The sequence below is a fragment of the Centruroides vittatus genome, unplaced genomic scaffold, assembly GCF_030686945.1.
Source record: "Centruroides vittatus isolate TY-2023 unplaced genomic scaffold, ASM3068694v2 contig_2420, whole genome shotgun sequence".
In the NCBI taxonomy this organism is placed as follows: domain Eukaryota; kingdom Metazoa; phylum Arthropoda; class Arachnida; order Scorpiones; family Buthidae; genus Centruroides; species Centruroides vittatus.
This window is the reverse complement of record NW_027121523.1, coordinates 1-12,322: the sequence shown is the minus strand read 5'-3', so window position 1 is coordinate 12,322 and position 12,322 is coordinate 1. Positions and strand designations below refer to the sequence as shown.

At 36.6% G+C, this 12,322-nt stretch overlaps 1 protein-coding gene and 2 long non-coding RNA genes across 3 annotated transcripts; 1 reads left to right on the top strand and 2 right to left on the bottom strand.

The window, feature by feature from the left end:
* The first annotated feature begins 10,299 nt into the window (after nucleotides 1-10,299).
* Nucleotides 10,300-10,709, top strand: LOC136971257 (uncharacterized). The gene is made up of 2 exons (XR_010880126.1): nucleotides 10,300-10,364; nucleotides 10,450-10,709. It is a non-coding gene; the product is annotated as an uncharacterized lncRNA (long non-coding RNA).
* Nucleotides 10,710-10,768: 59 nt separating this feature from the next.
* On the bottom strand, nucleotides 10,769-11,066 carry LOC136971256 (uncharacterized). Its single transcript, XR_010880125.1, has 2 exons — nucleotides 10,984-11,066; nucleotides 10,769-10,884 (listed from the first exon to the last, which is right to left on the bottom strand). It is a non-coding gene; the product is annotated as an uncharacterized lncRNA (long non-coding RNA).
* A 209-nt stretch (nucleotides 11,067-11,275) lies between these two features.
* LOC136971255 (uncharacterized) lies at nucleotides 11,276-12,050 on the bottom strand. The gene is made up of 3 exons (XM_067265723.1): nucleotides 11,643-12,050; nucleotides 11,475-11,553; nucleotides 11,276-11,379 (listed from the first exon to the last, which is right to left on the bottom strand). Exons 1-3 carry the CDS (start codon nucleotides 12,048-12,050, stop codon nucleotides 11,276-11,278), a joined length of 591 nt encoding a protein of 196 aa, XP_067121824.1.
* Between the last annotated feature and the right edge of the window lie 272 nt (nucleotides 12,051-12,322).

Genomic DNA, 12,322 nt, shown 5'->3' with positions numbered 1-12,322 from the left:
TAATGGATTTTTTTAAACTCCTGTCAACTATAGATAATATCATACCATCATTAACTTCAAGGACCCCTGCTATGGAACGTCACATTTGACTCTTTTCTCAGAGAAGATTTCGGCCATACCAGGTGCTATGCTTACGCCGACGACGTTTTTATGCTTTTGGGAGGTCGGTCCAGGGCTGACCTCGAGAGCAAGGCTAGCAACTTGTTACAAAATATCCACAATTGGGGCAACAAGCACAAGTTGCGCTTCAACCCGCAGAAGACAAGGGCAATCGTGTTCAATCGACCAAGTCAACCCAACTTGTATTTACGTCCACCTCATTTCAAAATGCAAGATAAAACGATTAAAGCGGAGAAAACCTTGAAGTATTTGGGCGTGATCCTCGATTTCCGCCTTTCTTGGGACGTTCACGTAGACTACATCGCAAGCCGAACAGGCCTCGTACTGCAATCTTTTGCCCAGATGGCCAAGAAAGACTGGGGCCTCTCTGCAGGTGCGATGTCGGCAATCTACGATGGGCCATACCTACCAGTTATTACCTATGCGTGTGGTACCTGGGGATGGGCCACACGCAAAGTCCATATCAACAGGAAGCTTGTATCATCCCAAAGACGCGCTCTCATTCTAATAACAAAAGCATTTCGCAGCACTAGCAACCGCTGCCTTCAGGTGGTGGCGAGGAAACCACCTGTGGACCTTGTCATTAAACGCGACAGCGTTATTATCACCTTAAATGGGGTGGAACTATACAGACCTCTGTGCGTACAGTTAACCACAATGATATAGAGTGGCCCTTTCCCTACAAGGATCTGCCGTCACCTGAAACTACTAACTTCTGCATTATCAACAACACTAAGTACTGAGATAAATGTTTATACTGATGGTTCTCGAATTAATGACTCGACTGGGTGCAGCTATGTAATTTACGTTGAAAACACCGAGACCTATCATCAAATCCACAAACTCAGTAATGATTGCACAGTGTTTCAAGCTGAACTGTTCGCAATAAAGATGGCTATCGATCACATAAACAGCAATTACAACAATTCTTTCATCTCTATTCATACTGACTCCCTCTCAGCCTACAACACTATTATGAACAATAAACTCCATTCTCTTGCTCAACGTATTCATAATTCCATACGGAATTTTACAAACAAATTCAACATCTCTTGGGTAAGAGCCCACCAGGGGATGGTGGGCAATGAGAGGGCAGACCACCTAGCGAAAGAGGCTGTCATGAATGAATCACTTCCTGTCTCATATAGTAAGATCAGTCAGTGCACACTTCGCGGGATGCTGTGGGAGGATACATTACAACTGTGGCAGAATACTTGGGATCAACAAAATCACCATCTTACGTACCAATTCATCCCAGACCTCAAGAATTTCATCAGTAACAAGTGGTATATCCCTGACTACTGCATGACACAAATCTTGACGAATCATGGCAAATTCGCGAGCTACCTCGCGAGATTTACTGTCAGGACTTGCAACATGTGCCCAACTTGCTTCACGGAAGATGGTTCCACCCATTACCTCTTCTATTGTATGATACTCGATCGTGAAAGACTACAACTACAACTCCTGCTCGAGGAACAGGGGATTGCTTGGCCATGTGCCCTATCTCATATTTGGCTTACTAAAGAAATCTACCAGGCTTTCAAAAACCTAGCAAGGCAAATAAATTGTCACGCATAGCAATATCTTTAATTAATATCAGCACCACTCTGCTTGGCATTGGGTTGTATTGTGACTGTTTACTACAACCACGTTTTGGGAATCATTTATAGGGGCATACTTACAGGCTACACCTCACCACTAATCTTATTGTGAGGGCTGACTTTTTGAACAACCATGGACATACTTTACAACACGCGACAAACCAGCCGAGTATTTCAACAACTGTTGAAAATCCTCCACGCGCAAAATATGTGGCGTAGTGACCGCCCTATGCTTTGGGACGCTTGTAGACATCCTGTTCTTCTCTTCACGAGCAAAGTTGTCGCGTGTTGAAACTTTCTTACCATGTAAGTTCGCATGGAGTCCACTCTTGTATATACCTACTCCTTTTCTTTATTGTATATTGTTTGTATATACTATTCATGTATTCTTTTCCCGGTAATGCTTGTTGCGGGGCCGGTAAAATGTACAATTTTGTACGAAATAAAATTAAAAATATGACTGGAAAATGACTGGTCAATGGACAAATATCGTTCATTCGTTTCTTTTATACCAGTATTTGCAGAATAGACTAGAAGTCACAAAATTTCTGTTGTTTGGGACCCTCTTGGAGATTAGGAAAAGGGGAACACGTGCCCCAGTGTATGAGCGCCCCTGACTGTATTAATCAAGATTGTGCTTTGGTTTGTATTGATTGGGCAAGAATCCAATTAATACAGACCAATAATAAATGCTAGGAATTATGTTTCATACAATTTACAAAAACTTATTAACAAATCATGCAAAAAATGCAAAATATACGGCGCACGGTGAAATACATCTAATTAATATTCCTTAAATCTAATAATAATTACTTAAATCGGTAAACGGGAAAGGGTTAAAGACGAACAATTATTTGTTACAGACTGGAAGTTGGAATATATAATCGATAACCCGGCCCCGTGCATTCTGTGAAGTCCCGGGCAAGTCCCAACCGTCACGAAATTTCCCGAGAATTTAGTTGATTAGGAGAAAAAATTTATTTGTTTATAAAGGCAAGAAAAAATGTTTGTAATCCGATAACCTTTTGTTTATGTTAAAGTGTCGATCATAAGACGAATTCCTTCCAAGATTTACGACTGAGTCGCACACTCAGAGTCGTAAATCTTGGAAGGAATTCGTTTTATGATCAACAATCTCCGATTGGGCGATCGAATTCAGCTTCGGATCTGACCTCTATTGCGCTCCAAGTCGGGATTCCGTTACGATTAGTAACAAAGAAACGACCACTCGGAAAGCCTGGATGAAAGAAATCCACCAATCGGAATGGCCGATCGAAAGACAGAGATTAATATAATCTCCGACATTCGAGGACACATCGCACTCAGTCAACACACCGTTTGTCAACGCGAACAAAATAGACAGTTTCTCTCTCTCTTGGATAGCCTGTGTGACGTCAATGCTTCCAACTGTTCTCGCTTTGCGCCGTCCTCTGCGTGGGTACACGGCAACTCTGTTATCTACCGGTCTGTGTTCCCGATCGGAGAACTGTTTGGTCCCGGGGCTATAACCCATCGAGGGAAACTTTTAGAAGACTGAAGCCACATCGCCCTTCTAGGCCATTAGAAATCTCTGATGCGGGATTAAAGTTATTCCCTCTTTTTGTCGAGCCTACATTTCCACATCTAATTCCGTTCTCGACATTAATTAAGGAAAGACAGACAAACAGGCATATGGACGGCAGTGGAAATGAATACGTCTGTAATTCGAAACTTACAGCTCAAAAAATTATAATTATAAAATTCAGAATATACCAGTAGTATTAACAATACAGATGAATTTTAAGAAAACTTAAAAATTGAGCTTATTGTCTATGGTAATGCAACAAGAGAGGTATCTGCTATAAGGAAATGCCTGCCGGGAGGAGTTTCTATAGAAAACTGGTCTCTATGTATATGTTATAAATATGAAAAATACTCGGAAAACTCCACGTAGCCAGTCCGATAGAAAGCGCGAACCCACGACCAACTACCAGTGTCCACTGTTGGGCGTGGGTTCGCGCCTTCCATCGGACCAGTGCCGAGTGGTTTTACCACTCGGCAACTGGTAGGCCTTACGGATCAAGTAATAACCAGAAATGTAAAACTGGTGATGTGAGTTTGCCGACAGGGTGCCGACTATGTCAAGAGGGTCGAGCGGTCGCGAAGGGTCGGTTGTGGGCGATCGGCACTGAGACAGACTCTACGGTTACAAGAAACCGTTTTATTTGACACGAAAGAAGCTTACAAGATTTCCGCGATCTTGGAAGTTCTAGGTCGGCAGCAGCCTCTGGGTCTTCCTCTCCTTTCGAATATAGTCTCATTTTGAAGGAGTGTCCCTAGGTCGCGAATGGCCAGTTCCCTCGACGACTCCGCGACTCCAGGACGATGCGGTCGACTTCCGTTGATGGAAAGATGTCGATCCGAGGTCGGGAGACGGAGACGAAGATGGGCACCAGACACACACACAACAATAGATCCGTCACTTGGAACTTTCGGGAGAAGAAGCCCTCTTTCCTTTCCTTTCCTTTCGCTTGTTTGATATGGAGGAAGAAGCCCTCGCGTCCTTGAATTCTCAGGTTTTATCTGTTTTCCTCCGATTCCGCTTTCCGATTGGTCTCTTCTCGTCACCTGATGACAATTCGAAACCTTTCGGGGGCGCGGGAAAGGTCAAAATCGAAGTTTAATTCGATTCCCACTCGGAGATAGACGATCTACGTTTCCCCATTGTTCTATTGTTTAAAAGTTCGCGTCGTTTTCTTTAAGAAAAACTATTTTCTAACATCTATTTTTTTTTCCTCTAAAAAAAATAATTTTTTTTCTAAAGAATAAATGATTTTAACCGCGAATTTCAGTGGAGGTTCGGACCTATCCAGAGCCTCACATGGTGAATTAGCTATTAAAACATATGTACCGTATATAAAATTAGCGTTACAAGAACAGAATTGTCCATTGTGAATAATAGGTTTAGTCAAATTTGCGATGAAAAATAATCATTTCGAGTTTAAAGGAAATCGGTTTACAGAAACAAGAATGGAAAGCTGTGGAATAGTTTATTATTATTATTATTATTATTATTATTATTTTTAAACCAACCGATCGTACAAGGTCGTGGTTGCTGAAATGGATACTGTTGTTTTAATTGTGAAATTTAAATTATTGTATATAATTTCAATTTCCGGTGAGACGATTTGAAATTTTTAATGTTTTATAATTCAAATTGGTTCAGTTACGTATGTGAAGTCTCCGAATTGGAGATTACCAAATGTCAGGATTATCGTATGTGGAGTGAAGAAAAGTGAGGCAAATAGCCGTAGTGACAAACAAACCCGTTTGTTTATACTGTCTTACAATCTAGTGTGGCTTGTCTTCCGATTGACTATGAAAATATTATACCTTTAATCTTTGTTTCAGTCCAATGGCACATCCAGAAAATTGATTGATGTCTCGAAATGTGTTCCGTATCCGAAAGAAAAAAAATATTAATAAATAAGACGGCGCAGGAAACGATACGAACAAATTCGGTATAATTACCGTGAATGCTAAAGAGCATAGCAGACAGCCGAATATAATGCAAATAAACGTCATTTCTATCGTTAATGCTAGCGAAGAATATGTTGAAAATTCGTTTATTTCTACAAACAGAAAAAGATGATAACAAATGCTCGTTCCCCAAAGAATAATGCAATAGATTACTCTAGAAATGAAATTGTTTTTGATATTAATCTGGTCCATGAAAATCCAGTTGTTGATGATGCAACACGAATGCATTTATTTTTCTTAGTAAATGCGTGTCGTTTCTCTTTATTGCAGAAAGTTCAATAGAAAGCTGCTCGAATTCTTTATGACAAATAAACAGTAACAATGCTGCTACAAGTAAAACAAATCCGATTCCTCCTACGAGAAGAGATGTTACAATGCAAGCTTGGATGCTGCATAAAAGAGTTTCGCCAATAAATTTCTGATTTCTTTCTAAACCGTCGTACGAAAATAGGAAAATGAAAATTTGACTTACGAGAACGATTGCCATTGTAATTAAATTAACGAGTAGGGTGACATTTCTGGTTAAACCATTCTATTCGTAAATCACCTTCGTGTAAAAGTATGGATTTCTTAATTTCATCTTCGGAGTAACCATTTACAAACTCCCATTGTACGGTGTATATAGGCAGTGATTATGCAAAAAGAGTATCATGTAAAAGTCCCAATAAATATTTTAAATATAAAGTTTCTAATTTATCTGAACATTAACGTGAAACCAAAACAAGAATTTTAATTGAAAATGTTTGACTGATTGATTTATCGATAAAGTAAAAATATGCACATAACGTTCAGAATTAAATCTTAATTTATCTAGCTATTCAAATAATTTAATCGATCAATTTTCTATTATAAGAATCCATTATATAAACCACTTGTCTGTAGACTGTAGGAAATTAGAATCTCTTAGTTATCATTTCTTTATTCATAGGACTGATACAGAAGAAACATGAGCTGGAATTTACAAGAGGAAATTTGTCTAAGCTGTCTCCTTAGTCCTTGTTGGAGGATGGCTCTCGTCTTTGGTTTGAATCCGTTTGAAATTTGCAAATACCAAAGCAGAATATTCAAAATTACGAAAATAATTAATATATTTATTCATTTAATCGAATTATTTTTATGGGAATTCACGATTCTTCTTATATGGCAAACGATCCCGTGGCTGAATGATTACGCAATTTGCACGGGATGGTATGACATATTCGAAATTGATCTAACATTGTTTAAAATAATATATGCCATTATATTTCTACTTTATTCGATTGCATTTACATTCGTCAAAAACACAAAATTTGATTTGAAAATGAAATTAAGAAATCCATACTTTTACACGAAGATGATTTACGAAAAGAATGGTTTAACCAGAAATGTCACCCTACTCGTTAATTTAATTACAATGACAATCGTTCTCGTAAGTCAAATTTTCATTTTCCTATTTTCGTATGACGGTTTAGAAAGAAATCAGAAATTTATTGGCGAAACTCTTTTATGCAGCATCCAAGCTTGCATTGTAACATCTCTTCTCGTAGGAGGAATCGGATTTGTTTTACTTGTAGCAGCATTGATACTGTTTATTTGTCATAAAGAATTCGAGCACCTCTCTATTGAACTTTCTGCAATAAAGAGAAACGACACGCATTTAGTAAGAAAAATAAATGCATTCGTGTCGCATCATCAACAACTTTGGATTTTCATGGACCAGATTAATATCAAATACAATTTCGTTTTTGGAGTAATCTATTGCACTATTCTTTGGGGAACGAGCATTTGTTATTATCTTTTTCTGTTTGTAGAAATAAACGAATTTTCAACATATTGTTTACTAGCATTAACGATATTGACGACGTTTATTTGCATTATGTGCGGTTGTCTGCTCTGCTCTCTGGCATTCACGGTAATTATACCGAATTTGTTCGTATCGTTTCCTGCACCGTCTTATTTATCAATATATACATATTTTCAGATGCAGAACACATTTCAAGACATCAGGCAATTTTCTGGATGTGCCATTGGACTGAAACAAAAATTAAAGGTATATTTTCATAGTCAACCTTAAATTTTTTCTCGCATTTGCCCTCATCTATTCTGTGGATACCTTAAGACAATCTTTTAATCGTTTTTGTCGTGGATTCATTCGGGCCCACAGAGGTCGCGTGGTAAAATCCGAACCTGATATATCCGAACAATCCTCTATTAAATGTTTGAACCAAGCCTTAAAGACCAACCAATCCTGAAAACTCGTGTTAGACCTATATAAAATTCTGTGATAATGCCCACAAAGGGGATTCATCGAGGCCCACGGGGTGGCCGGGTGGTAAAAAATAAACCCGGTATATCCAATCAAGTTGTCCATTAAATTGTCGAACGAAACCAGACGTGTTGCCATAAAGACCAACGAACCCTGACGACCCACGTTAGGCCTAGATAAAATGCTGTGATAATGCCCACAGAATGGAAAGTCAAAAACAGAGAAAATGCATTTAATTTTAATTCTTATCTTTGCAGATTCTTAATTTTATGAAAAGATTCGGGAAAGTGAGTTTAAGTTTTTCACTAGGAGGATTCTTTATCATCGATAAGAAGATCCCTTTTAGGGTTTGTTTATTTGTGTTGTTATGTGATCATAATTTCTATAATTCTTCTCAAAAATGTGTGATAATTAAGTAAATGTTTTATTTCAGATGGCAAGTACATTATATTCCATTTTTTCCGGTTTATTAAAACTGAAAAATGTTTCAAATTAGAAGCAAAAATGCTACCAGATTTACGATGGAAATTCCACAGATTTCATTTAAAACATTTTCTACAACAAATTTCAACGAAACCGAAAAGAAACTAGTAAGGGAGCGACAAAAAATATGCAGATTAAGGACTATCGCAACGTTGTCCTCATCGTAGCAGATTTTGGATCAGACTACGACACTAGATGAAAGAATAGCGTTCATCAAGAAATCAGAAGCTCTTCGGAAGAGAACTGTTTACTTTATGAAAGAGATGGAAGAGAATTATAATGATCAGCAATCGACGATAAAATAAGATGCAAAATGCCCTTTGCTATAGTGGGAAGGGAAAAGCGGCACAGAGTCAGCAGGAACACGAATCGTTGGAGCGTAAACATCCGAAAATTAAAAAAACATTGTGAATATTCGGACTTCGGAGACGTTCGTGAAGACTCGTATGATCGAACTTACAAGATCACATTTTTATGAAAGATTCGGCACGGCAATCTTAACGCCAGAAAATGAAAGTTGTGAATGGCAAACACATTGAGAAGAAAAAAGAATTTTGGATCAAAATTTTAGTGAAAGACCAAATTATTTTAGTAGGGAGAGATTAACACCACGATTAACGAGATCACGACGTGGAAAGGATTCTGTTGCACGTATTATCAAAGAAAATAGTATCGCTATAGAACCAGAACAACTGAATGTTTGATAAAGAATATGTCCATATTTAGACGATATAAACGCGAAGAAAGTATTGGAAAACCTTAAGCTGGCTTAAAATATACAGTGTGAATAGGGTATTACATTAACACCAACCCAGCCAAGGCGAACGAAAGGTAGACCCCAAAAGATCCCCTTCCACACCTGGGGCCCTATTCTGGTCATCGTCTCTCGTCTCTCGTCTTTCCCAAGCCGGTCGCTGATTGGCTAATCATTTGTTTACGTCTCGAGAGATCGTCGCGTCTCTCTAAACGCGATTCTGGACAACTTTTTCTCTCTTCGCTTCTCTCTTTTATCAGAGACGAGCGGATAGCTGTCTTTCAGCCGGTCTTTCGTCTTTCGCCTCGATTTCGTTATATCCAATATGGACGACTCCATGCTACTCGTGCTATACGATCGTATCACAAAACGTTCCCTATCTCGAGAAAGAGTATTTCGCGATAGAGATAACGCTTTTGATTTAGATGATGATGAATTTCGTTCAAGATTTCGTCTAATGAAAGAAGCTACCGCGTGGCTGTGCAACGAATTGCGGGATGATTTAGTCCGGAGAAAGTCACGGACCGTAATTCCACCAGAAGTTTAGTTATTGATAACCTTACAATTTTTTGCTTCTGGTGGATTTCAAAGAAATGTCGGTGATCACTGCCAACTTAAAGTTGCCCAGTCGACAGTGTCCCGAATTATGCCATCTGTAGTCAACAGTATCATCCGCCGATTGGGACACAAAATTTCTTTTCCTAGGAGTAGAGAACAACAATTGGATGTGTCCTCTGGATTTTTTATCATCAGTCAAATGCCAGGAGTTGTGGGTGAGTAAATTGTTTTTATTTGTTCATTAGAATATAATATAGTATGTAATTACTTTTATTTTTTTAAATAGCTGTTACAATTTATAATTTTAAAATTAGTGTATAAAATGATAAAGTTTCTTATTTAATTATATGATGATTTTTACTATTTCTTTACTTATTGCAGGAGCTATTGATTGCACTCATATTGCAATCAAGGCACCTCCAGCCTCCAAATATAATGAAGAATCATTTATCAATAGAAAAGGATTTCATTCTATTAATGTTCAAGTTGTAAGTATTTATACAAATTAACCATCTAACTATAAATAAAATTAATGTCTTTAATAAAGTGGTATCTTTAAATTTCTATGTCAAATCACTCATTTCACTATCAATATCACTTGAATACAAGATATAAACAACTATTATTCAATTGTAATAAGACTAAAATTATGCTTTTAGGTGTGTGATTCTCAGTTGAGAATTTTGAATATTAACCCATTGTATCCGGGGCGCATGCATGATGCTTTTATCTGGCGAAATTCTACTCTGCAGGAAAACTTTGAAGATGGAGTAATAGGAAGAGGATTATGGTTGCTTGGTAAGCATATATTTCACAGACATATTGTCTTTTGAAATATTTCGGTGTCATGTAATTCCAAACTAAAACAAAAATGTAAAGACATTATTTTCTTATTAATTTGGTATGAAAAAGTAAATACCATTCTCTAAATTATGTTTACAGGAGACAGTGCTTATCCTTTAGAAACATGGCTGCTTACACCTGTAGGTAATCCATCAGCAGCTGCAGAATTAAATTACAATGCAGCTCACAGAAAAGCCAGAAACACCATTGAAAGATGTTTTGGTGTTTTAAAGCAGAGGTATGAGAAATTCTCACATTTTTCTTACTAACAATTTACTAATTTTACAAAATTATATATTAAAATTCTTATTTTTAATTATTAGATTCAGATGCCTTGACTTGAAGTCAGCTGGAGGATTACAATATGTTCCAGAAAAATCAGCAAAAATAGTGATGGCTTGTGCTATTTTACATAACATTTGTGTAGCATTTAACATTCCTTCAGAAGAAATCTGTGGAAATGATGATGATGATGATAGCATAAATAAAATGGAACATTCTGCAAATCAGAATGCTGTAAATGTCAGGCAACAGTTAATATTACAGAGATTCTGTTAAAATAAACATGAATGAAAAAAGTGAATTAATTTTGTTTCCAGTCTTTATTCTTTAGAGACTAAATAAATAAGTAAACACACTAAGTTATTATTTAGAAATATTTATTTATTATTTATTTCATTTCTAAGTACATTATAAAATAAAAAAAGAGACAGACAAAATTGTTTAAATTGGCTAGCAGTACGAACACATCACGCAAACTGAAAAAAGAAGACACGCATGTAAATATAAAAATATTGTTTACTCAATAAATTTTTTAAAAAGTATTAAAATGTTAAACAATTATATAAAATAAATACCCTTTGCAGAGTTTGCAAGATTTCTTTGAGAATATTTTTCTCTTCCATTATATTATTTTGTCGTCTTATTAGTTCATTATTTTCTGCTAGGTTTTCATCTATAGATGAAAGCCTACATAAAAAAAATGTATATATATATATATATACACATAAATGACTAGATACTTTTAATGAAACTAGACAAAGCATTTAATCAAAGAGAAATGTTTTAATATTTTTATCTAACTATATTAATATTTTAATCAATGAAGTCAACTTCAAAGTAAAATAAATTCCAAAAAGATTATAAGGTTTACCTTGTTAATAATGAATTTTGATTAGATGCAGATTGCTCTATAAATGAAGTTACAGTATCTTCATTTGAAGATCGGTGACGACGACGACGACATCCAGAATCTGGCATTACAACGGGAAGATTAAAACATTTAATTTTAAAACTAAATAAACTTGAAGTCAAGAAATATAATTACTTGACATAATAAATAACTTACTTGCAGATTCAAGATCTTCCCTCTCAACTATTTCACGATGTGGTTCCACATCATTTCCTTCGGAAACTATATTCTGTATCTACGATATATAAATATAAATATATATATATATATAGACTATATTTAATATATAAAAAATGAATTTATAAATAAAAAGGTATTACTTACATTATGTAAAGGTTCAACGGAACTTGTAGTGCAAGCTCCAAGCTCGTATAAATTTTCTTCTTCCAATCCAAATTCTTCGTTCCCAATTAATGACACCTTTTCTTCAAGATCTGTTAATGGTGGAGTACTTCTTTTCCCTCCACCTGTTCTAAGTATATCTTTCCTTAAAGCAGCCGCTTTACTTTTCGTTGGGGAACGCCACTGACTCCATCTTTTTTTTAATTGTTCCACTTCGATCAGTGGACCATCAGCTAGACAGTTCACTTTATCCCTAATTTCTTGCCATCCATCTCGTAAAGTATTTTTGGAAATATTTCCGTCCAATTTTCCTTTAGCTAAATATGGACGCTTTTGCAACTCGGTTACCAACATTTCCATTTGTTCCGATGATAACATAAGTCGAGACATCTTGATTACCTCGTGCCGTACCACGTGCTCTATATTTTCGTATTCTGCACTTTCGAAAATTGTACAATTTCATTGGTTAAAATTCTATACCGCGTTGCGCGCGCAGATAACCCGAACATGTATAATCAACCGAATAGAATCGTGACGTCAACGACAAAGACGAGATCGTTACGAACGACCAGAATCGCCACTTTGTATGAGAGACGAATTTCGTCTCTCGCTTTGACGTCATTCGTCGGTGAAAGAAGAGACGAGAGATAAGTGACCAGAAT

Excerpts from the sequence above, each read along its gene's own strand:
- LOC136971255 (XM_067265723.1), bottom strand. The coding sequence starts at position 12,050 with ATGTCTCGACTTATGTTATCATCGGAACAAATGGAAATGTTGGTAACC. Across the intron at positions 11,554-11,642 it reads CCGTTGAACCTTTACATAAT|ATACAGAATATAGTTTCCGA; the intron begins GTAAGTAATACC and ends TATATATCGTAG. Across the intron at positions 11,380-11,474 it reads GGAAGATCTTGAATCTGCAA|ATTCTGGATGTCGTCGTCGT; the intron begins GTAAGTTATTTA and ends TTGTAATGCCAG.